The sequence below is a fragment of the Astyanax mexicanus genome, chromosome 17, assembly GCF_023375975.1.
Source record: "Astyanax mexicanus isolate ESR-SI-001 chromosome 17, AstMex3_surface, whole genome shotgun sequence".
NCBI lineage: Eukaryota > Metazoa > Chordata > Actinopteri > Characiformes > Acestrorhamphidae > Astyanax > Astyanax mexicanus.
Window position 1 is genome coordinate 6795470 of NC_064424.1, and position 26223 is coordinate 6821692.

The following is a 26223-nucleotide window of genomic DNA, read 5'->3' on the forward strand; positions in this document are numbered from 1 at the left end:
TAAGCTGTTCATAAATATATACATAATGCTTTATAAATGCACTATTCAATTATTTTTAATGTGTGATGAAGCCACTGTTTAATCAGGAATATTAGGCACACCTAATTAAATTTCGTTTTTTACAGAAATACATAAAATATCTACAGTACATCTTTTTGTAGATACAGTTTGGTGCTACCTAATACTCATAATTTTTCTGTAGCTACTTCCGCTTGTGTAGTTCACAGACAGCCTGAAACACAGTTAAAGAAAACCTGTGTAAAGAAAAAGGGTACATCACTCACCTGTGTGAAGACGCGTCTAATCAGACTGAGCTCATTTTTAGATTGAGTTTATAAAGGAGAGCTGTGTGTTTACGTAAGCATGTGTTAGCTTTATAACCTCATTCCATAGATGCTTCTCATTTCTTGTGTATGAGATTTCACAATACAGCTAAATACCTGAAAGATGCCTGTCCTGTATCATATGAGTGATTCAAATGTAGCATGAGTTTTTTTTATTGATAAGAAAATCAGAAGATTTACAGAAGATTTTTTTTATTTCTAAAAAAACTAAAGGTGCTACAAAAGATTATTTGAGTAATGCCTTAGAGGTACCATTTTTGCTTCCATAGAGAATAACACATTCTTTAAATGAACTGTATGAATGAAAGTAGGAATTCATGCTCATTGTTCTTAATGGAGTTCTGGCTTCTTCCCAGTTCTGAATATTGATACAAAATTAATTATATTTACTTTTTTTCTTTTTGTGATAAAAAGAGCACATGACTGTAAATATTCTAAGGTTATAATCCAGATGTAACATGAAAATTGTATTTTATTATTTTATAGTTAAAGGAGAACTCTGGTGTAAAAATGGTTTGATGAATAGCACACCTCTATATAGACTCTGCATAGCGTAGCAGTCGGCGCCAGGAGTAATGGTGGCACTCACAGCTGAAGCTAGCGTTATAGGATATAAAAAGTGTTTTTATTGAGCTTCTTGTGCACTTTTTAAGTTATTAATGCCTTGTTTTAACGATGGAAAAATTGATTTATCGGGGTAAAATATGCCCCGTGTCACCCAGTCTGAAGGGTGTTTGGACAAACTGTTAAAATTTCTGGAGAACTGAGTTGTGCTATTCATCAAAGGTAAGATCTTTTCATCGTGTTTTACCACACCAAAATTAAATTTAAACATCAAAATTAAAAATTAAACTTCTTTAAAATCAGGTAAGAACTAATTATATATAACACAAAACATACATTTAATTTAAGCATTTTAAAGGTTACATGGTTGGAACAGAGCTTTAGAAGCTAAAATACACTTTTAAAGAAGCTAGTTTTATCTCTTGCACTAAACCAGTGCTTAGATGAACGAACGCAGATTCAAACACCGCCCTGTAGTGATGCTCTCAGGATATTCAGCAGGCTATATGTAACGTAGGGACTTTATAAATAAGTAAAGGACAGAACTTTACACAGCTTTTAAAGGGTCTGCACGCATAGATCATTATAGGTTATTTTGGGTTAAAATGTAAACTGTCCTATTGATGATTTATTTGAAGAATACCCTGTATTACCCTGTATACACCCTAAAAAGTGTATTAAGTATATATTTTTAAAGTACATACTTTTTAAAATTAAAATATGCACTTAAATACATACTTAATGTACTAATTTGGAACAACGTATGGCAACTTAAGCATATTTAACTTTTAATTAAGCTATATTTAAATGCAACATAAAAGCATTAAATTGTGCTTTTGAGTGCTTTCTCGTACAACTTCTGCAAACTTAAGTAGATTTAAGTATGTGTTTTTAAACATACAATTGAAGTATATTTTAAGTGTACTGTGTACTGAGCGTACTGATGCACATATTGTATACACCTCAATGACTATGGAACAAAGCAGTATTTATTGCTACTATATTCTATCAACACAATGTATACTAAAGCACTAAAGCATATTGCTTAAGAATACATTTTCTGGAAATACAGAGAAAGTATATTTAATGTGCTTTTTCTTAAAGTATGTAAAATTGAAAACACACTTTTATATTCTTTACCTTATTTGAAAATACTTTTAATGCTCTTAAGTATATTACTTTTTCACAAGGGTAATCTTCACTTTATTAGCTTTTTTTTATCTAAATGTGACAGTTTCCGTGACAGTTTCTGTCTGATTGCATGCGGCACGTGGTCAGGGTAAATTATATTAAGTCATGCACTGGTAGTTAAAAGCTGAAACTAAAATGATAAAGTTATGAGTCATATATATGTTTTAATGTCTAGATCCTGTTTAACCTGTTTTACATGGCCTACCAGTCAGACCGACAAAATTCCACATAATTTCATCATCATCATCATCATCATCATCATCATCATCATCAGGTCCTGTCTGTACATTCATGAGCGTTTGGTTTCGCTTTCTTTTCTTCTGTAGTTTCTTTTCTTTCACATGAGTTTAAAAGAGAAAGAAAGAGAGTGAGACATGTTTAAAAGCACAGAGTCAAATTTTCAGCATTCTGTGTTAAAGCAGCTTCACACTGCACAGGTATATGTGCTGCAGCACAGAATCTTCTCACTATATTTACTTTCTTGCTCAAGTGCCAGACAGCTCTGACCAATCAGAGGAGAGGATGTCACGTGGTTTATTAGTGCGCATTTGTTGCGTTAAGGTTTATGCCTGTGTGAAACCAAACCAAACAGAGGGAAAAACACTCCAAATAAACTATCTATATAAATAAACTCATAAACTCAATAAACTCATCAACTGATCCGGATCATAGAAATTTCACAACTACAGGTGTGTAAACACTCTTTTATACTCAGCAAATTTCTAAAGTTCTAATTCAGAAATACCTACAACCAAGCTGAGATGTTTATAATAAAGTAAAAAAAAGTTTTCTTTATCAAATTGATCACGCATTCTTTATTTCAGCACCCCATGTTGGCTTTATCTCCCCTCAAACATACTAGTATATACTAGTATTTTAATTGACACCACTAGTATAAACTACCCCAATTATAGCTGGCTGCGGCTGCTGTTTGCGGTCACCATGATGTAAATTGGAGTTATCAGTGTCCTTCCACTGGGTCGTGTAAGCAAGATACAAGTGGTAGCTGGGCCCAGAACTGGGCCATGTAATATCAGAAAAACCTTAAACACAGATTAATTTTTGAAGAAACGAAAGTAAAAATCAACAACTGGCCTAACATGTTGCCTGATCTGAAACCTGTTGGGCATCTTTGGGGAATCGGAAAGTACTATGTTGAGAAATGTAACCCTTCCAAAGAAGCTTCCAGAGCTAAAATAATAATTCCAGAGCTGTGAATAATAATCTAATCTAATCATTGAAGTCAAATGTTATTTGCTCAACAACACTGTCTTCTATGCCAAATGTCCAACTCTGGAATAATCTTCCAGAATATATTCGGGACTCAGACATAGTCTCAATCTTTATCTTACTTGTTTAGTTTAGATTTTGATAGTTAATGTTTTTCCCTTTAGATAAGGCTGCAGATCCAGGGGTTCATGGATAAAGGGAATTGTGGATAAACTGAGATGCTGGTACTGCTATTGGTGGAGTGGGTGGATGCCAGTCTTTCAGGGTGCCTCCGTGTCTGTGTTACCTTCTGGCTCTCTGCCTTTAGTTAGGCTGTCATTAGCCACACTCTACATACTGTTCTACATACATCCAGGCAAAAATAGTTCAATTTCTCTGCCTTTCTGTGTTCTCTATCTATCTCTTCTACATGTATCGAGATGCCCTGTTCCTGAAGTACCTATTACATTAGATATAGCTCCACATGTTTTGTTCTGTTATTTGATTGTAGTGAGCGGGTCGACTCGAGAGGGATGGGTTCCTCTGAATGAGTCTTGGTTCCTCCTAGAGTTTCTTCCTCTTAATGTCACTAGAATAATTGATCTCTGTGCTCTCTATCATCTCTTTCCTCATAAGAGGCGTGAACCTGTTTTTCTCTGTAAAGCTGCATTTTGACAACTTCTGTTGTAAAAAGTGCAATATAAATAAAATTGAATTTAACTGAATTGAGAGAGATGGATAAAAAACATAGAGAAGTGAATAAGATCCTCAGTTCTTTATTGATTGAATTTCTATTTTCTAGACTTAATAAAGTAGAATGTTTATCATAACTAACTTTAATACTGTACGTCAGCATTGTATAAAACATTCTGTTGGTCCTAGTGCTGGAAGTGATTCCAGTACCCTTAACGTACCCTTATCGTCTTGCTTTAATTGCATTAATAACCTGGATACGGTTGGGATCCCACACACAGTCTTCTTCAAGACCACTGGGAACCATGCCGCACTCTGGAGGACACCAGGCAGTGTCGTACCCGTGATCGTGCCAGCTCTTCTGCAGTGGGTGACCTTGACGATCAATTTTCTTCACTCTTCCTACATTAACTTTTACACGCAGGACGACTCTCTGGTTCTCAGGTAAATTCAGAGGGTATCTGCTGGCTTTATTAAGATCACGGCTGAGGTAAACACCACGCCCCAGCATGCCGTCTACAGACTGCTTAAACCCATGAGCCATGATACTCTCAGCAGCAGGTCGAGAAGTGCCGTGATACATCCGATACACTCCTCCCTCTACAGGCTCTGAACGGCTCTCAAGACAAGGCACTCCTGGAGGACCCGAGTCGTTTTCTGCCCACATGATGAAGTCCACAGAGTGTGTTCAGATCACTGCAAAAAATACAAAATACTGATACAATTTGGTGCTTAATCATTTTAAAGAAGTCTTAAAGACACATAAATTCTGGGTGAAATTTATATTTGCAATGTTCAGGCAAAAAAACAGGCCCACGTATAGCCAGCTGTGTACTTTGGTGAGCATTAGTGTTGCCTTTACACATTCAAATGATATATCTGTATCAAGCATTAAGTTTGTTGCCATTAGAAACTTCTGTTCTTCTAATGGTAATAAAAAAATAAAATTGTTAGAAGATGACCTAATAGACAAATGTAAATATATCAATTATATTTCTTTTTAAAAAAATGTTCATTGTGTTTTATTTATTGTTTTTATATTTCCTAACATTTTCATCCACTGTGCTGCTGTAACACTGCAAATGTCTCTTCTATGGGATTAATAATGGGTAATCTAGTCTTGTCTTTTTTAAGTCAAGTGGCATGATGGCCCATGTCAACATGTCACAACTTATTAAGATGGCTTCATATCCTACGGCACAGGAAATGCAATGAATAGTACATGATGTATACAGAGTATACAGATAAGACTAAACAAATGATTCTGCAAGCCTCATTACATGTACTGAAATCCCCTCCACCCCACCCCCGTCCTCATAAAGTGTCTAAACAAAAAGTTTAATTCTTCATTAATCACAAAGTCAGAAGGAGATCAAGTATATGTATATATAATATATATTTAAAAGAGCAAGCTTAAGTTTTAATGCCTACCTGGGTTTGATTATCACAGAATGATCTGGAGGATTAGAAATGAGCGCAGCCTTAAACAAACCGTTACTTTTCATTTCCTGATCATGAGCGTGTAGAAAAGACACCCACAGACATCCTGTTGTTGTTTCAAATAGATAGATGTAGATAGCCAGTCTTCTTGGGGAGTTCCTTCTATGTGAACCTCCATATTTTAGAAAAGGCAGTTTTATTCATATTTTATTTGCAGTTGTGCTTAAATAGTAATAAACAGCATTAATGTAGAGCTGTTCACTATATAAACCACTGTTTCCTTTCATTTATATAAATTATGTAAGAAAAGCTCAATTGGGTCAACATGATTACACTCCATTATTCATAATCACTTTCACTGCATTTTATCTCGGTTTGTAGGTTTGGGGGAAAGAAATATAAAAATAGAAGAAGTTGTTTTTTTATCTCTGTATTATTGCTGTATTTTCTTGTGGGATAAATGGCTTTCTTTTCCCAAAAAAAGATGGTGAGCAACGCTGGACATTATTGTTCTCCTCCAAGAATATTGATCCTTGAACAGCATTAGAACATTGGGTGCTTATACTGCAGACAAACCAAGTCTCCCTGAAGTTGCGGGAGTCTCCCGCATTTCGGTACTGGCTCCCTGAAATCAACTTTTGCAACTTGGGATGTCTGATACTGTATAATGTATAATGCTGTTATACTGTAAATTTCCAGTGTTGTAATAAAGTCATGCAAATCTTGCTGGAGTTGTATTGCTGCAAAAACAATAACAGCTATTTCTTTCATAGCTTTGATTTTGTGGTTAGTAGAACCAAAAATAGTCATTATATATTTTGCAAAAATGTGTTTTGGGGAAGGGGATAGTGCACTATAGGACTCTGTGGCGTAGCCTAGAACTTCTATTGGTAGATTCATCAAAAATTTTTGACAAATGAAAAATGGAGATACTTGTTTTTCATTGGACAGCAACGATTTTCTGGATTGTTTAACACTTTTTTTTTTTTAGTTTTTTATTAGTTCAACCTTATATTTACAATGTAAAAAAAAACATAAAACTCATTAAATAAGAAGACTGAAAGACTTATGACTGGTACAACAGTATATTTCACAATGAAGTTTTTAGTCATTCCCACAAAAAAAGCGTTTTGTACTGTATGTCCCACAACGGCTCCGGTTGTCGTTGTGACGTCGGTCATAAACACGATGGCCGCTTCCACAGGGCTGAGTAAAGGCGCTGCTCTGTCTAAAGCGGATTATTTAAAGCGATATCTGAGTAAAGATGCGGATAATAAAGCGGATAAAGAGAAGAAGGGGAAGAAGAAGCGGGTTAAAGCCCCGGGGAGAGGGTGAGTGCGGCCGGGACTGCAGGAACTCAGAGCTATGCTAATGCTAAGCTAAACAATCCAAAAACACACAGAAACTATGCTAAGCTAAGCTATGCTAACACTACAGCTATAACCCATAGAGCGGGGAACTCCTACAGTACACTACTGAATTAAATACAGTGTTATAGTAAGCATTAATCAGACCCATTCAACCTTACATGCTGCTTTTTATAGTAAACACTAGGGGTGGGCGATATGGCTCTAAAATTATATCACGATATTTCAGGGTATTTTTGCGATGTAGGAAAACTAAAATAATTCATTCATTTCAGGAATATAGTATAATAGTATAACAGTATAGTCATAATGTGGCAAAATAAATCTAGCATAAAATAATATAATGCAGCAAATAACGTTTCAGAATATTTAGTGCATGCATATAAACTGCAAACTAAAACAATTATACAATAAATACACCTAAAGCTTCACAGTAAATAATAGACTATTTTTAAGACAGAGAAGCTCTATTATCACAATATTGATTTTTAATATCATGATATTTCTGTGTCACAATATATCGTATACAATATAATATTGCCCACCGCTAGTAAACACTATAACTTTAAAAGTCTACCTTTAGGAAAGGATACATGTAAAATATGAAAATCACTGCAACATGAAAGAGTTGTTTACAGGTTTCTGACAGAAGCAAATATCAGTGGACCACGGAGATTATATCACAGTACTTAAAGATATTCTGATAATCTTATGAAGCATTGTTTTTATTTTGGTGTTTTTATTGTTTTGACTCGAGGAAAAGATATTCCAGAAGTGTATCTTCTTAAAATTTATATTCAAATACTCTTTCATGTAGGGGTGAGCAATATTATATCGTATACAATATATATCGTGACACAGAAATATCATGATATTAAAAATACATATCCTGATTAGAGATGTTCTAATAGAGATGTTCTGTATTAAAAGTAGTCTATTATTTACTGTGAAGCTTTAGGTGTATTTATTGTATAATTGTTTTAGTTTGCAGTTTATATGCATGCACTAAATATTCTGCAATATTTTTTGCTGCATTATAATATTTTATGCTATATCTTTTATTTTGCCACATTATGATTATGCTGTTCTACTCTTATACTATATTCCTGAAATCAATTAATTATTTTTCTGTTTTCCTATATCGCCAAGTATATCGTTATCACAAAAATACCCTGAAATATCCTGATATTATTTTAGAGCCATATCGCCCACCCCTACTTTCATGCAGAGTACAGTGATTTATGTTACTGAAATGTTTACACTCTCTGTAATGAAATGTACAGGTCAGTGTTCTTGTGTGCACTGTTTTAGGATGAAGATTGTAGATGATGATATTGACTGGAGGCAGCTGAGCGCGAAGACAGAAGAGGAAAACAAGGAGGAGGAGGAGGAAGAAGAAGAGGCGCCTGTGGTATATTACACTAGTTAAATTTAATTGAAATGCATTTAAATTATATTTAATAAAGAGTTCAAATGTAGAACTTCAACCAGTTATGTAAAAACAGTAAAACTCTTATTCAGGTCACAAAACACCTTAAGGAGAGGTGTCCAAATCTTTTCCAAAGGGCAGATTGGACTATATCAATCCCTGCTAAAAGAATTAACCAAAGATGAGCCAATCATCCCTGAAAACCACATAGTCTCTTCCTGTCAAAAGCTAGTTAACGAGCTACCTAACCAGCATAGGGAATGTTTTTTTTTTCTTTTTGACCAGCTGGTCTTGAGCTGGATTTTTAGCAGGGTTATTCCTTAGATATAAGAGATGCACAATGATAATGGAATTATATCTCCCCCCCCCCCCCCCCCCAATATGGCCAATATTTCAAACCCGTAGTTTCTGATGTATTAATTGTATGCTGGAAAAGGTGTTCGTTCTCTACTACAATTGGCTAACACTGGCCATGCTACTAGTACTAAAATATATTGATATAAGCCTTTTTTGTATCAACTTTAAAGTTAAAAAGTTATACTGTGATTTCTAGTCTCTCTGTAAGTTATACATGTGTATATCTGCATCAGAATCGGCAGCTATATCCATATAATGCATGTAATATTGGATATCTGCATCAACCCAGAATTCCCACATAGTGGGATAGCGATAGCTAGATTTCCCGGACATAAAATACTACAGTACAGTCGATGAACAGACAGATTTAAAAACTTTGGTGGATCAGTGCAATAGATGGTAGGTGCAATATGCAAATGTCATTGGATATAAGATAAACTGGACTGACTGGGTGTGCATATATACACATCTACACTATATGACTTTTTTTTTTTACCTACATTATATTATCAAAAGTATTCACAGGTTCCAGTCACTTCCATAGCCTCAGGTAAATGAAACCAAGACCCTGGTCATACAGACTGCTTCTTTAAACATTAGTGAAAGAATGGGTCTCTCTCAAGGGCCCAGGGAACTCCAGCACTGTGGTACCCTGATAGGATGCAGCACCTGTGCAACAAGACCAGTCGTGTAATTTCCTCACTACTAAATATCCCATGTATGCACGTTCCTATATGTGCCTACCCATTCATCTGTGGATGAGCCTGATAAAAAATTAACTTGTAAAATGTTCTGCCTGATTAAGTCATCTCTGCAGCCGAGCTGCTTCATCTTCCATTCTTGAAGCATAGTGTCTCCTTTGCAGGTTGCAGAGATAATAGACGAACGTCCAGATGAAGTCCAGCAACTGGAAGCATTTAGAACCAGTAACAAGTGGAGGATAATGGGAGGTGAGATGTCATATCTTGACTTTCTAATGAGATTAAATTTAAAATGTTTAGTTTCTTACTGAATGTAATTTAGGTTTTCTTGTTTATGTCAAATTTCACAGCAACAAATGAGGAATCCCAAGAATCTCCAGTTTCACATTCAAGGTAACTCAACTTTATCCTAACAGCTGACAAGAATTATATATTATCTTATGGTCAGTAGGGCTGCAACTATTAGTCGATGTTGATTTAAAAAAAAAATTTAATCCAAATTTCAGTGTTGACTATAGCGAAGATATAGTCTCTCTAGCGAAAATGGAGGAAGCTAGGAACAGCTTAAAGCCGTACCTTCAGGTAACAAAGATGAAAAGCACGGCAGAAATAACTAACCGCTAATTAGAGGGGAAAAATAGTCGCCTACCAAAATAATCAGTTGCTGCCCTAATTCTCCAAAATCTTTTTTTTTTTTTTTTTTTTCTGTTTTTCACTTTTTGATAGAATGTTGTTCTTCAGGTTCTGTTTTAATGTTGTTGATTTGATCATAAATTGCCACAGTAGCCTAGCTGTTAGGTGGGAGGAGGCTACTGGCGCTGTGTAGGAAATAGTTGGATGGAAATGGGCTCTGTGTTCAACCCAAGATGTAAGGTTCTTCAAATACTGTGGGACATTTATCGACAGAGAAACCAGTATACATGCTCTAAAATATATGTAATTAAAATCATTTTCGATTGACTTTTATAAAAAGTTAAGAATTTTAAAAAGGTTTATATTTTAGCGATTTGAAGTTGATTATGAATATCTTGACTTTACTTCTGTATGTGTGTTCCTCTCTCTTTAGTTCAGAAGTCAAAGGGAACAGAAGAGTCCGACATGATTCTCCTGATAATTCTCCAGTGCGTCGAACTCGCCATGATTCTCCTGATCTTTCACCACAGAGGAGAGTCCGCCACGACTCCCCTGATCTGTCCCCCAAAAGAAGAGTCCGCCACGACTCGCCTGACCATTCGCCACAGAGGAGAATCCGACACGATTCTCCAGACCTTTCCCCACCAAGACTAAAGGCAGAGACATCACGCAGGCGGCATGACTCCTCGTCACCTTCTCCTCCACGAAAGATTATGAAAAGCTCATCTTCTAATTCACAAAGGCAACAGAGCAGAGGTACGGGTACTAAGCTCTTTGATTTTTCGTACACTTGCGCCATTTCCATGGAGTCTTTCACCCAATCCCATTTTCCCCACTGATTAGCCCTGACCCTTTGTTTTGCATGTCCTGATTCTTAAGCTGTTAGAATGGAGGGGTAGGTTAGGGAAAGTGCTGGGGCTACATGGCCCTGCAATTTAGAATTTTCAGGGGAGCACTCTAAACGTATGGCTATGAGAATCACTGGCAAGATGGTGCAGCACAAGTGATCAAAAGAAACCCACAAATTTGGGTATTTTCCTTGTTAAAAATGACGATAAGTGATGTTATGTAATAACAAAAGTTTGAGAGAAGGACCACACCCGAACCCTACATTCTAACCCCACCCTGTATCAATCAGCCGCCCTATAAATACCTGCCCTAACTAACTACCTCTCGTGACGAAAGTTCGCAACCCAGCTCCTCCCCAACAACCCCCCTTCTTCTACTCCATCACTTCCTATTAAATAAAAAAGGGGGGGGATATAACTGCACACTCCTTCAGCACGCAGTTCAGAACTCCAGCCCAAAATTCCCCGAGTTCCCTCCCCTTTTTCCTTCCTTTCTCTACTTCATTTAGGCGTGGTCCGCACTTTGCTTGTTTTATGGCTGTTTACTTTATAACAAGCATAAAAAATCGCTAATAGTTTGTATTAGTAGTTAGCTAGCTAACTTGTTCCATCTTAAATGGTGTAACAAACATAAGAAGCTGCAAGATTTATGGTGGAATGGAAAAATAAAATTAAATTAAAGTGAATAAAGGCTAATTTCAGCCCCCATCACTGAGGAATTATGAATTATTTATCCATACCTGTCATACTGCAATATCATCTGGGCTAGTACCTTCAAAAGCAGTCTCACAGGCCTACATATTCTCCAAAAACAGTAGGTTAGAATGATCACTTCTTCTCCATTTACTGCTGCCTCTCGCCCTCTGTTTGTGAAATTAAAGATCCTAAATGGTTATAAAATTAAACCTTTTTAAACAAGTTGATTAATTTTCTTATTTAAATAAAACCTCCTACCAGACTGTTTCCAAAACATACCCCTATTCAACTCTCACATCCATCACCACTTTACCAGAGCCTCTGACAACCTACACCCCGCATTTTATAAAACTACTTTACGTCAATTCACAATTTCATCCTCGTATTTGGAACTATCTACCACCCGACGTAAGATCTTCCAGTAATCTGATTTCCTAAAAAAAAGCTAATTAAAGACCACTTTAGGATCAGTTGTTACTTAAATCTATATCATTTCAGTCATACTTCTCTACTTCCTTTACTTCATATTTTGTATATAACTTCAAATGTAATTCATTTAAATACAATGGGAAAGTGCCTAGTACAAGCCCTGCTGACTTTTTGTGCTTTCCCTGCACTGTTATACATTTATTATGTTTTTGATGTATTGTACATATATATATATATATATATATAAGAATTAAGGAATAGACTATGATAATTGATTTCTGTACAATCTAACTCTTTCTAAAGACATAGATTGCTCTGAAGTTAAGTACTTAACCAGCAGCTAGGTTGTTGCACTTTAGCGCTACACTGCTATCACCACATCAGCTTCTAGGATTGTCTACTGGTTCTTAAAGGATTGGCCCTATTTCTAAGGGAAGGATTTTGCCCCTTCCTCTTGTAATTCTGTTCCAAGGGAAAGGTTTACTCTCAAAAACAAGAGGTAGGAGTTCAAAAGATAATACTATATGCTGCATTTGTTTTGCAGATACCTCACAGAGAGAAAAGCACAAATCCTCTTCAAAGTCTCGTGCTTCAGACTCGGACCTGTCGCCTCCCCGGAGACGCGCTAATGCCAGGCAGGGCTCGGACTCAGATCTCTCTCCTCCCAGGAAAAGAGCGTCAGGAAGAAGAGGGTCCGATTCAGACCTTTCACCACCCAGGAAGAGACAGCAGGGTGGCCGAGATTCAGACTCAGACCTCTCCCCACCTCGCAGGACAGGCTCACCTACTGCAAAGACGGTAAGCAGGATGATGAGCTCGAATGAAATGATGCTTAAAGGCAGAAAGGTTGGTTGAGGTTGTGGTTATAGTGTTTTTGAGGTTGTGGGTAAAAAAAAAAGAAGTCCAGAACAGTCTCAAATTGCTTTTTAACTTCTTCTTTTTTATCCTTTAAACTGTTTTATATTTAATATAATATATTAATATTACCAAGTATCGCAGTAGTATGTTGTGCAGTATTGTACTTATAAAAATGGTGTACATTTTAAAGCATATTTTACATGCATGATTGGTGTTGGTGGTTCGTTTTGTGGATGTTTTAAGCATATTATAGTGTTTTTTATGCAATTACACATTTATTTTCACTATATATTTTTGGTTTGACACAGCCCCAATATTTTATTTAAATTTTTCTTACTCATTATATTCATTTATAGATTATTTCTGTAATATCTATATTTTTTTTACCTCTCACTATCTTAATACAACAAAACATTTTAACCAGTCACCTGCATGGATACTTTCCTTAGATTCCAACCACATTTCATTGGCTCGGTGTCCCTTCACTTCAAAATAACAAATTAGGTTAAATGTAATCAAAAATGCATTCATTTTAAACCAAAAGAGCCCATGATGACGTGTGTCATGGACCCCTTTAAAAGCTTTATGAAGTTCCTTAAAGAACTTTGCCATTCACTTTAACTAAGAAATCCCTAAGTGAATCTGTGTTCATTAATATCCCCTGGGTCAGTTCTACAAATAAAACTAGCTCATTTTACAAGGGTATTTTTTGATTCTGCAAATGTGTTCCATTTTTTTAACCATTCAGATGCTTATTTTAATGTTTTACGATCCATATAACTAGTTCTGACCTGATTTCCAGTAGAAAATGTTAATAATAGTTGTAATAATTGTTGTTGTGCAATGTAGATTACATAGTAGCTTTATCTATAACCCGCCTCTGAAAGCAAACCATTTTTTGGTTATTATACCATCCTTTGAATTTTGTCAGAAAATTTAAAAAAAATCTTTATTTCTGTTTACTAACTAAAACGGTGTTTGCTGTCTTAGGGCTGCATTATGCAGCTAGCCGACTTTTTTAGGGGGATTAAGTAGTGGTGGTTATTATTTTTCTTCCAACAAAATAAAAAACAATCCATGGCATAGAGGTTTAAAATATGTACAGTAATGTGCTCACAATAAGAAAAAAAACATAAAGCTGCTCGTTGATATTATCTGATTTAATGTAGATTATTTTGTAACAATATACAGAAACGGATCTGGGCTTTAATGGGTTAAAGCTAGTTCCTAGTACTGACATTGACGCTTATACCCAGAAAGGTCTACATTAATCTTGAATTGTTTTATTAAAGAGTCAGCTATAAATTATTAAACATTTCTGCTTTCAGGGCCCTCGAATGTTATCTGGTGGAGCTGCTGGCCTGGTCTCGGTTGACATCTTGCGTAAAGAGCAGGAAGAAAACCGCAGGAAAGAAAAACAAAACCAGCCTCTAGAAGGTCTCAGAAATATCTAGATAGTAAATAAAAATTATAATTTCATGTGTTTAGATGATGCTTAACTTGTCTATATCCCTTTTCCAGAGGATTCCCGGAATGCAGAGACTATTTTCAGAGATAAATCAGGAAAAAGGCGAGACTTGGAGTCAGAGCGAGTGGAGCAGAGAAGGAAAGCTGGGGAGAAAGCTGAGAAGGATGAGAAATATGCGCAGTGGGGGAAAGGGTAATGTCTGTTTACTGTCTGTATTCTGTCTCTCTATTTATAAAGTTATCTACAGGAAGTGATATTGGGGTCACTGAAATATGGATCTCTTGGGTTTAGGGCTGCACAATATATTGTTTGAGCTTCGACATCACAGTGCAGGCATGCACAATATTCACGTCATAAGTCATGTAAAATCATATGAAACTAGTTAATGTTACAACTTCTTGTTGTTTGATGCAAAAATAAATTTTACACTGTTCTCATTTTCCATAACAGATTATTTCTGCCCAGTGTTGTTTTATTAACATAAAATTACTCTGTTCTTTAAAAATTGCAATACTGTACATTTGGCAGTCAAGCTATAAATGCTCAATTTAAAACAATTAAATCTTTGATCTCAAATGAAAAAAAATATATCACTTAAAATGAGAGTTTACCAAATTGAAAACCTCTGGAATATAATCAAGAGGAAGATGGATGATCACAAGCCATCACACCAAACTGAACTGCTTGAAAAGCATTGTGAAAGACTGGTGGAGGAGAACATGCCAAGAGGCATGAAAACTGTGATTAAAAACCAATGTGGTGGAGTTATTCCACCAAATATTGATTTCTGTATGTTATGAATATGAACTTGTTTTCTTTGCATTATCTTGTTTTGTTATTTTATTTTTCTCTTTTTTTTTGCAAACAAATGTTCTAAATTATATTTTTAAATATCATACATTTTTCTTTTCTCTCTCTCTCTCATTTGCTCCTCTTTCTCAGACTGGCTCAGAGTCAGATGCAGGAGCAGAATGTGGTTGATGCAATACGAGAGGCAGAGAAGCCTCTGGCGCGTCATATTGATGATGAGGACCTGGATCGCATGCTGAGAGAACAGGAGAGGGAGGGAGATCCTATGGCTGCTCTGCTGCGCAAGAAAAAAGAAAAAAACGCTAAAAGCAAAGGAATCAAGGGTAAGTGTTTTTGTTTTTGTTTTTCAAGATATGTTTAATATCTACAGGGGTTGGACAATTAAACTGAAACACCTGGTTTTAGACCACTATAATTTATTGTGGTGACGGACAGTTCTGGTGGAAGCAGTAGAGTTGAGGTGCACATTGAATTCTGCGTGATTTGATCAGCCGTGGTTTTATGTTTTTTGTATACAATCCGGGTTAGCACCCAAAAATCCCTTTCAGACAGCTTCCTCTAACAGCGTCCACAGTTAATCCTGTTGGATGTGGTTGGTCCTTCTTGGTGGTATGCTGACATTACCCTGGATACCGTGGCTCTTGATGCATCACAAAGACTTGCTGTCATGGTCACAGATGCGTCAGCAAGACGTGCACCAACAATTTGTCCTCTTTTGAACTCTGGTATATCACCCATAATGTTGTGTGCATTGCAGTATTTTGAGCAAAACTGTGCTCTTACCCTGCTAATTGAACCTTCACACTCTGCTCTTACTGGTGCAATGTGCAATTAATGAAGATTGGCCACCTGACTGATCCAATTTAGCCATGAAACCTCCCACACTAAAATGACAGGTGTTTCAGTTTCATTGTCCAAACCCTGTATGAATAATACTTTTGCGTGATCATGTTTGAGGCAATCAGTGCCTGTTTTTTCTTTAAAGAAAGACCTGGACTATAAACTCTTTACAGAAGTAGAAGGTAAAGGATTTAGATATGTGAGGAGCAGCATGATCACTTTTTTAGGGCCTCTGAATTGATTTTATTGGTATTTATTTTCTACTATTCTTATAAACACTATATTTTGAGTTATATGCAAAGGTCCCTAGAAAAACAGTGTGATGACAAAATAGAGCAGAAGGTGGTGCATCTTTCAGAAAATTAGTCCTGAATAAATCTAAAAGCTTTTTATGATCTTAAAAATCCTGAACTTTATTAACTCTACAGCAAGGTAGGAGTACAGAATAATCTCACCACCATCATAAAATCTATTGTTAGATTAAACTAAACTTTAACTAATCTAAAAATCATGCTTCATCAGACAAGCCCCATCTGTGGCTACTTGTTTGTTAATTGAGAGCTATTAAATAAATGTCTTTATGAGGTTAAAGTGTATGTTTTCTGAATGTTTTCTGAATGTGCATGTTTCTCTATCTATTGCACTTGTTTAACTTTTGTATTAATTATTATAATTTTACCCCTTTTTGTTTTTTAAGAGAGACCTCGTTACAAAGGCCCAGCTCCACCCCCAAATCGTTTCAACCTCATGCCAGGCTATCGCTGGGATGGAGTAGACAGGTGCAGAAATAAAGAGCATCTTTTTAATGAAATCAGTCATGCAGTATGTATACAGAGTTCTCACTAAAATATCTTCTTTTATTGTAGGTCCAATGGGTTCGAACAGAAGCGCTACAGCAGGATTGCAGATAAGAAAGCTGTCCAAGAGGAAGCTTACAAGTGGAGTGTGGAGGACATGTAGACACGTTTCAGAGCCCAAGAACAGCCATCCCTGTGTACTGTATCATTCCTTCTCACCGGCACTGCTCCTGATGTTTCCGAATAGACTGTCTGATTGAAACGTCCTTTGTTATCCTCAACCAAGATCAAACACATAGCAGGGAAAATAGGTTTTGTGAGTGTTAAATTTAGCGGTTGTATATGAGCATCAGGTTTACCGTAAGATTTATTAAATATTATGTTTTCTTAACATGTTGTGTTGACTGAATTTTATAAAAGTAATTTGTTTGTTGGACGCTAACGCTCCTTCACATGCTTTAATTGTTGTTTAACTGCGGCGCTGCTGCTGGGTGGTGGTTCACTGCAGAGCTTCAATGGTTTCTCTTCATTCTGTGTCATCTCTTCTGTATCTTCTGCCTCTGCTGAGGTGCTTCATGAACATCTCCAGGGATCATCAGACACTGACTGGAGCGATGAAGCTGGAGGTCTTAACAGATTAATGATGCAGATTAGATTAGAGACTTACAGACCAAACCAATATTCAATTATATAAAAGACTATTAACAAGGGAAAGTAAAAATATTTATATTTATATTTATATATCCACAAAGTAAACTTGCCCACAATTAGAAGTTGGACAGTATATTACACTGCCTGGCCACAAAAAAATGGTTACACACTAATATTTCTCTGCACCACATTTAGCTTTGATTGCAGCACACATTCACATTCACACATTCAGCATTGTTTCAATAAGCTTCTTCAATGTCACAAGATTTATTTCAATCCAGTGTTGCATTTTACACCAAGATCTTGCAGCAGCATTGATGATGGTAGAGTCTGACCACTGCACAAAGTCTTCTTCAGCACATCCCAACGATTCTCAATGAGGTTAAGGTCTGGACTCTGTGGTGAACTCTCTCTCAATCCATGTGTGAAAATGATGATCTCATGCTCCCTGAATCACTCTTGCACAATTCCAGCCCCATAAATCCTGACATTGTTATCTTGGAATAAAGCGTATCATCAGGGAAGAAAAAAATCCATTGATGGAATAACCTGGTCTATATTCAGTATATTCAGGTAGTCAGCTGACCTCATTCTTTCAGCACATACTGTTGCTGAACCTAAACCTGACCAACTGCAGTGAATAAGTGCTAATAAGCTGTATAATACTTCCGCCTGAAATACTGTTGTTGTGTGAGGGAGCTATTGCTTACTGATGAGACTCTCTAAACTTCCAAAGGAGAATTTTCAACTTGTTGATTCCAAAGTTAATGGATAAAGTGCCATCACTTCAAGAGAATGCACTTCCACACTCTACACAGCCCAACTATGGAAATGATTCAAGCTGCCTGTCTGCTTCAGTAAAGGCATGCATCTTAAACTGAATTCATGCTTTATAAAGGGTGTCTGAATCATTTTTGACATTTATTAAGCATTTCGACATACCTTTCTGGTGGTGGCAGCACTAGGCCTAGCCGTCTTGTTTTTAAGGGTCAGTTGCTCTTTAAGTTGAGCAGCAACAGGCAAAGAATCTAGAGAGATGCTCCACTCTGGATACGTCTCCATTTGGACTGTCCTGAACTCAGCTCTGCAACACAGAGAGACAGCCTGTTATTTAGGCTCTTTGAAAGTTGTCTCATTATATCATCCATGTAAATTGAAGACATCCCAATTAGAATAAAAATATAGCTGAATGTTAGAATCGTGAAAGTGTGTTAATGGGTGATGAGAATAAATTATTAAAAATGCTTGGTAAAATTGGCTAGTATAAGTAAGAGAGAGCCAGTGCACTGCAAAAAAAATCTTAGTGAAATGATCAAATTTCAAGGCAATACATTTTCTGGTAAGAATTGGTCTTTTATTAAATGTAAGTTTATTTATTTTTTGCTTATTTAAAAAATAATGCTCTTAATCAGTATTACTTTAAATTCTCACTTCACTCACAATAATAAGCACAAAAATCACAGGTCAAGTTATTCTGATTCTTTTGTCCAAATTTAAGTAAAACATCAGTGATTTCTGCTTTATTTAAGTTACATCATTCATTTTTAGAAATATTATTTTAAGAAATATTACTAAGAAAAAAACTGCTTACCCCAGTAAGTCAAAATCTCAATTTACATATATTAAGTATAGTTTTTGCCAATGGATTTTTTTTGCAGTATGAATTGTCAGTAGACATGGCACAATAATATATATATTTTTCAATACTGAATTAAGTCACATTATTCTTAGCACTGCAGTGATTAGTGTTGATTAGCATGGTGGTGGTGTATGAGGTGTTAGTGTGTGTTGTTCTGGTACAGTGAGTGGATCAGATGCAGCAGTGCTGCTGGAGTTTTTAAACACTGTCTTTAATCTCTCACTGTCCTCTACTTTATTCAATCAAACATGTATGCTGGTATCAAATTATACTTGCTTATTGCTAATGTATGTGTAAATATCTTTTGAAATCTAGGCCCAATTCTGTATGATACACAAGTGTTTGCATATATGGCCATATATCAGATTTGTATTTGTACTGGACAGAGTGTGGGAACCCCTGCAGTGAATGATGTTGGATTATTTGTGTATTTGCACAGTGGACCCTCTTGCCTCAGTGCAGGATTGACGGCGAGGTTATCTGGGCAGGGCAGGACTTGCAGTCTCCTCTTGTAAATGCCCCGTGGCTGAGGAAAGTTCTTCTGGTAGTTGGTTTGAAAGTGCGGCGTTGGCGTCCTCTCCGCTCTTCCGGAGGCTGTCTTCACCATCAGAGGAGCCCCATCATCTTGAGGCTGAGCTTGAAAAGCCTCTCTGTGGGTCGTGACAAAGGTTCTGTCCCCTGCAGTATTAGTTAAGATATGGGTGAGTTTAGGGACAGAACACTGGTGGACTCAAGAGGGGCAACTGCCCCCCCTTAGAGCCCATATGGTTGAAAAAGTGTTGCTGAAGTAACTTCTATAGTGTCAGAAAATGGACAAAGTGCCCTGTTGGCTGCCACTCTTGCAGTAAATCATGATAAGGTGCTTTTTAGATAATTTATTTTTATTTTATTTTATTTTTTAGGCTAAATGCAAAAATAAAATTATTTGTTTTTGTTTTGATGCAAACCAGTGTACAATTATAGTTTTTTCATCTCTGGATTTTCAGGAAAACAAAAAAAAATCTTTATTTTTATGAGTTTACAATTTTTGCTTTTGCAAGATTATATCATCAGATTTGCAAGATACAAAAATTGACAAATCTAAAAATCGAGAGAAGATTTAACTTAACTTAAAACGTAACTTAACTTAAAATTCTGTTTGTAAAAGGCCGAAACAAAAAACTAGGTAATTGAAAAATTGGATAAAAACACATTTCTTCTTCACTGTACTGAATGGAAATTTTGTTTAGAAAGTTTTATACCCAATTTTCTATTTTCTAATTTAGCTTGATACAGTCAGAAAATTAAACTGCTGGATTAAATGTGATAGGTGCCCTATATCACAACAGGATAAACTGTTTTTATTGTAAAAGACAAGATACATTTTTGCCAATGATGGCACAAACTTTAAAAACCTAATTTCTGTTCTTAAACTTGCACCTATTCTAATCATTTATGTTTTCATAAATGCAATTTTAAAAATGTTTAAACTGCTGACTTTAAAACACTGGGACAAACACAACATTTGGTAAATTATACAACTACCCAGCTGATAGTAACATTACAGATTACACATTAAATTCAGTGTTCATTATTATCTCACCTTCCAGGACTAGATTGCACTGTAGAATTTTTATTGGCTCAGTCTTGGTGCAGGTTTTCGGCCCAAACGCTATCTCTGTTGTTGTCACCATCTTCTCTTTCTTATCTGGATAAAGCAACAGGCCTGAAATTGAAAGTAGTGATGAGGTTCTTTGTCAGATCTTAAAAGAGATTTTTATTTTTTCCCTTCTTGCCAGAGTTTCTGACAAGTTTTACTTATTTATACATTGTATTGGGTCCCGAAAGCCCAATTCCCAGAATCCCCGGTGGTGATCAGTGGCAACCAGCCACACTTGTGCAGCAATCTATATAAACCCCAGTCAAACCACTCATTCTGGTCACACCTTTATAGAGGAGGGATTGATAACAGGAGGTGAAAGAAAAGAAAAGAAAATATCTGAAAAGAAAGCCATAAAAAGATATAAAAGAAAACCAGATGACTGTTTTGAGTTTGATTGTGTTTTAGTTTTGTTTATTTGTTTGCGCATGCTATTTTGTGTCATTTCCTTTGTTCTGTTTCCCACCTTTTTTTGCACCTCTTCAGGGTTTTGTTTTCCACCCATTTTCCAGTCTCCTCTGTGGAGAACCAAACTAAGCTTTACAAGCACGCCCTTTTTGATATAAACACTATTGAAACATTTTTTATAATTAACTCAAATAATCAAACAAATGATTATAGTTAAACTGGAGTAAAATATAGTAATATAGTAATAATATAGTAAAGTATAATTGAAGATAGAGGGACCTCAGAATTACAGAATTTTACACCTTTTTAATGGTGTAAAAGTAGTGCTTTCTTTGTGTTGGAAACGCTATGCCCCTATCAGTAGCATTGTAAGTCTGTTTGGGAGCATCAGCTAAAAGTGCTGTATTTTGAAATGCTGGAGGTAAATGGAGGTGAGCTATTTAATAAAAGTTCTTACTTGTTATCATGTTTCAGTACAACCCAAGTCCATTTCACACAGGATTTGTCCTTTAAGGCACAGGTGAATTTATTCATATATGAATTAAAAAAATGAAAAAAGCTATAAAGACAAAAATATGATTCCTAATAAACATACAAAACATTAATTGTTAGATTAATTATGTTTAATTTAGTAGTTATTTCTAAATATAAACATACAAATGAATCAAATAGTACCAGTCACAGTGTTTAAACAATTTAGGCACCAATTTAGCTGGAAGGAGAAACTGAGGGGAAAAAAGTAAGGACTTCACACAAAAAGCATTGAAGTAGCAGCTTTTCCTCGGGTAACCTTTATTATTAAAGTATATTTATTAAGCATGGTAAATGTGTTAAAGAAACAACACATATGTAGCTTAGCTCTGTATTTTGTACATTGAGAAATTGTTAGCTTGTTGCTAAATGTCTGAGCTAACATTAACCCCTAGTGTCAGTGCTAACTAGCGTTAGCTAGCTGTTGCACAACAGCAGAAGGCAAGAGAAAAGCACAGAAAAACACACAGACACATATTTAGAGGTGAACTTTGTTATTTACTGTTTAAAACACTTTTTTAAATTGTTAATTTTTTATTATTATTATTATTATTATTTAACCCATTATAAGTCATTTGTTGGCCTTTGGTAATTTGTTAGCTATTAATTGATTGACATTGCTTTTTTCACTGAAGTAATTTGCTTACTATACTAAAACTAGTTTAGCACACACACAAACACATAAACATTCTAATAGTCTCTTTAAACACATGCACACAAATATAACTTAATATTGTAAAGTTGTGATATGCGCTTTTCCTGATAAAATCACGTACTGTATGTTAGAGCCTGTATTTTTTGACAAGCTACAAAATAGCTTTAAATGGCTGTAAACTCCTGTATTTTTGCGTTTATGTTGATATTTCTAAGTCAGAATATGTATTTGAACTGTGATTGGTTGATTGTAGAGAAAACAAACAAAAACAATACATGTTAAATGTATTTTGCCTTTATTAGAGCATGTTTACAGTAATTTCATAGATTTGTGGACCAGAAAGTGGGGTGAATCTATGTTAATGAATCTGTGCCGTATTTGGACCAGATATGAAAATGAGTCATAGAAATGAGACAAATCTGGGGCAAATGAAATTCATCGTAGAGCTATGCCAGTTCTGTCCAAATTCAAATCAGACTAAAAATGGTCATTTGTTTCGTGTCTATAACGCTTGATCTTTTCAATAAAGTGTATATTGAGTGATTGAGAGAAGTTTTTTTCAATGCGTAATATTTATAAAAGTATAACAGTATTATTACCCAACAAACATGCTGTACCACAGTGTGAGTGATAAAAAAACTCTATTTCAGAGTGCCAGAGGTTTTGTATGGGTAGACATATCCATAAAGCATGAAAATAAGATAAGAATAAGAAATAAGAAAATAAGAATTCCAGATGAGCCTAAAGTGCAATAAAAAAAATACCATATGTCACGCCAGGCACTGAAAGTAATCATATTCCTCCCACACTCAGCTCTGGACTACATTACCCAGGATGCATTACACATCGACATTACACCCAATCCCGATTACATGACACAGCACATGACACTTCTAGGAAGCAGATCACCTGAGTACTAGCCACATGGTTTTAGCCCTATATAAGCAGCTCATTTACTCACAGTCATTGACCTTGATTCTTGCCTGAACTTTGATATTGTCTTGCCTTGTATGATCTCTTTGTTACTGCTGTTTGCCATTGTTGACCCTTTTTGTTTGCCTGATACTTTTATAAATACATTAATTCCTTTTTTATCTGCATCTGCGCATGCCAGAATTGACACTATGTGAGTATGTCCATTTGTTCCATTGTATATAATATATGTTGTATATATTATATATTATATATGAGATCTGTGTATTACTGAGATAACTAAATAGCTCAGATAATTCACATTGCTATCGTTAATCATACTTACACACATATAATTTCTCAGTAACTAACAATTAATCGACATATAGAAATTTTTTTTACCTGCGGCAGATGGGAGTTCCCCTCGCTGTGGAAAGGCCTGCGGGTGTTTAGTCCTTTGTCCATTTTTGAGATGTAGTAAAGCAGCTCGGAGATCCCGGCCGATGCGAGACGGTGGTCTGAGCTGTTTTGTCCGTTGCTGTTTTTGTGTGGCCATTACTGACTTGGCTGTGATTAAATCTATAAGCACAAGAGCACACAGTTAGTACACTTCAGAATCAGAATCAGAATCACTTTATTTCGCCAAGTATGTTACATATACAAGGAATTTGTCTTGGTGAGAGCAACACGTGTATGACACATAACAAATACAGAGACTATAGACAAACATCACACTACAAAAGAATGAACAATAAACAATAAATAGAATAAGAATAGAGTTAAAAGTTCTACAGAAATAAAGAGCACTGAAGAGTGATAGGAGCTAAGAGCTAAATAAAATAAAATAAAATCTGTACTGTACACATATGAATATATTATTAGAACCGAATGTTTCTGAGGTAGGTTTATCTTAAATATTGCTTAGTAAGTTACAGAGGAACATCTGTATAGCTGTGCAAATAAGCAAAGTTCAAGTGAGCAGATTGTAAATCCAGTCAGTTGTGAATACAATTCAGTGAGTGAGATGTTTGGAGACTCAGATGTGTCCACTGTGGTTAAGGAGTGCTACAGCTCTGGGAAAGAAGCTGTTTGTGTGTCGTGTTGTGCTGGTTTTGATTGTTCGAAGCCTTCTACCAGAGGGGAGAGTCTGGAAGACGTGATGTCCAGGATGTGAGGGCAAAAGTATTGGGACGCCTGTGCATTCATTGTTTTGTCTGAAATCAAGGGTATAAAAAATACTATTCTGCTTTTGTTGCAGTAACTGTCTCTATTGTACAGATATTTTATATTAGCGAGTATAGCATATTGTTGTATGATCAAATTAAAAAAACTGCATAGAGCACCATCATTAAAGAGAACACAGTTCCTCTGATCCACAGCTCAATACTGGGAGCTTTATACCTTTCTAGTCCACACCTGCATGGTGCCAAAAGGTCCATCCTAGTTCTATTGGCAGTACTTCTTTACAGAAATCTGAGTTTGTGCATTTGCACATCTGTGTCAGCAATGCGTGCAAATGAATACTATAAGGTATTCTAAAAATACTAAAATACTAAAAGTTTGGACACACATTAAATTCACTGGTTAAAAGGGTAAAGTCATCTAAACTCAATGTAGCACCTCTTGCTTAGACAACAACTTTATGAGGTAGAGTCACCTGGAATTTAGGTTTTGAGTTAACAGCTGTGCTGAAATTGTCAACAGTTATTTACTTGAATTTCTTTTTTTTTACTGTGGTAATGATGGACACTATTATCCCATAATGCAGTGCACTGCAGAAAAGCAGGTGCCAATCATATATGTACCAACATGGGGAAAAATTGCAGATAATAATGCAACTGTGCCAAAAACAAAGTATCTAAAACTTGCATTGATAGTTGTGGGCACAGCAATGCCTTATCACTTGTTCCTAAAAATAGGGTTAGCACTTTAATATTTTAGGTACTAACCTGTCTAATCTATACTATAAAGATTAGCTTTCAGACCTTAAATGAATAGATAAGAATTAACATAGTCACTTTAAAGTGTTAAACAAACCACAATACTCCACAACCACAATACACAATAGAATTTAGGTGCTCTTATCTGGAGAGCTGTTAACTTGTGGTTTCTGAGGCTGGTAATTCTGATGAACTTATCCTGTACAACAGAGGAAACTCTTGCTCTTCCTTTCATGGGGTGGTCCTGATGAGAGCCAGTTTCATCATGACGTTTTCAATGGCCTTTTAAAGCTCTTAATTTTTTTTCTAATTTACTTAGTTGATTAATTCTTGCTTCTCATAATACAGATTAGAGCATTACTCAAATAGGGCTATTCACTGTATACCTGTAACTCTACCTCTTCACTTCTTTACAACTGATGCTCTCAAACACATTAAGAGGCAAGAAAGTCAAGTAATTAACTCTTGATGAGTTCAGCACAGCTGTTAACTGAAAGCCTGAATTCCAGGTGACTCTACCTCATAAAGCTGACTGAGAAAATACAGCCAAGACATGCAAAGAGGTGGACTTTATTAATAATCTACAATGCAGAAAATGTTGACTGGTACTGTATATTGTGATGCAACATTTTTACCATATTTCCCAGCCCTAAGTGCAGGTTATTGCTCACCTTCAGTGTGAATCTTCTTTTTTTCAGTCTTTTTTTAAAAATCCAGTGTGATGAACATTATTTTTAGCAGAATCAACAGCAGCTGTGATTTTCTTACATCCTCGAGATGGAGTGGTCTGATAGAGAAGCACTGTAGTTGTGTAGTTGTTAGTTGATGGCGGTTGCTATGGCTGTGCCATTCTTACAGAGAGCCTGTTGGGTGAAAGGATCAGCTGAGGAACAATAGGCCTCACTGTGGAGTCCGGCTCCTGTAGCCTCTCCTGAACTAGGCTTTTGTTTCAGCAGGAATGTAATATGTTCCTAAGCAGACACATAAAGAAGAAGTGTGCTTTAAATGTGACAGGCTGAATTATACAGCAGTGTGTTACATAATTACACACTAATGTACAGAATGTTCATTTTATGTTACGTCTCCATGTTATTGTTGTTGAAATGTTTATAGGTCAAAACACGTTTGACCCTTCAATCAACCAATCAACCTTAATTAACCCTTTCTGACCCTG

At 35.9% G+C, this 26223-nt stretch overlaps 3 protein-coding genes across 3 annotated transcripts in view; 1 reads left to right on the plus strand and 2 right to left on the minus strand.

The window, feature by feature from the left end:
- Window positions 1-5553, minus strand: part of gig2e (grass carp reovirus (GCRV)-induced gene 2e) — a 28652-nt gene extending 23099 nt beyond the window's left edge. The window contains exon 1 of the mRNA XM_049466606.1: window positions 5433-5553. The gene's annotated coding sequence lies outside the window, so the exon portion shown is untranslated. The remainder of the gene's footprint in view (window positions 1-5432) is intronic.
- Window positions 5554-6594: 1041 nt separating this feature from the next.
- On the plus strand, window positions 6595-17065 carry bud13 (BUD13 homolog). Its single transcript, XM_022675999.2, has 11 exons — window positions 6595-6772; window positions 8120-8219; window positions 9460-9544; window positions 9646-9688; window positions 10362-10684; window positions 12446-12699; window positions 14088-14196; window positions 14281-14419; window positions 15170-15360; window positions 16575-16656; window positions 16744-17065. Exons 1-11 carry the CDS (start codon window positions 6630-6632, stop codon window positions 16835-16837), a joined length of 1563 nt encoding a protein of 520 aa, XP_022531720.2. The 5' UTR covers window positions 6595-6629; the 3' UTR covers window positions 16838-17065.
- On the minus strand, window positions 16714-25955 carry si:dkeyp-69c1.9 (uncharacterized). The gene is made up of 6 exons (XM_022676000.2): window positions 25721-25955; window positions 23512-23688; window positions 20547-20669; window positions 19417-19642; window positions 18268-18409; window positions 16714-17302 (listed from the first exon to the last, which is right to left on the minus strand). Exons 2-6 carry the CDS (start codon window positions 23663-23665, stop codon window positions 17270-17272), a joined length of 678 nt encoding a protein of 225 aa, XP_022531721.2. The 5' UTR covers window positions 23666-23688; window positions 25721-25955; the 3' UTR covers window positions 16714-17269.
- Between the last annotated feature and the right edge of the window lie 268 nt (window positions 25956-26223).

Excerpts from the sequence above, each read along its gene's own strand:
- bud13 (XM_022675999.2), top strand. The coding sequence starts at position 6,630 with ATGGCCGCTTCCACAGGGCTGAGTAAAGGCGCTGCTCTGTCTAAAGCG. Across the intron at positions 10,685-12,445 it reads ACAAAGGCAACAGAGCAGAG|ATACCTCACAGAGAGAAAAG; the intron begins GTACGGGTACTA and ends TTTGTTTTGCAG. Across the intron at positions 14,420-15,169 it reads TATGCGCAGTGGGGGAAAGG|ACTGGCTCAGAGTCAGATGC; the intron begins GTAATGTCTGTT and ends CCTCTTTCTCAG.
- si:dkeyp-69c1.9 (XM_022676000.2), bottom strand. The coding sequence starts at position 23,665 with ATGGCCACACAAAAACAGCAACGGACAAAACAGCTCAGACCACCGTCT. Across the intron at positions 19,643-20,546 it reads GTGCAATCTAGTCCTGGAAG|GGGACAGAACCTTTGTCACG; the intron begins GTGAGATAATAA and ends CTAATACTGCAG. Across the intron at positions 17,303-18,267 it reads GTGCTGCCACCACCAGAAAG|ACCTCCAGCTTCATCGCTCC; the intron begins GTATGTCGAAAT and ends TAATCTGTTAAG.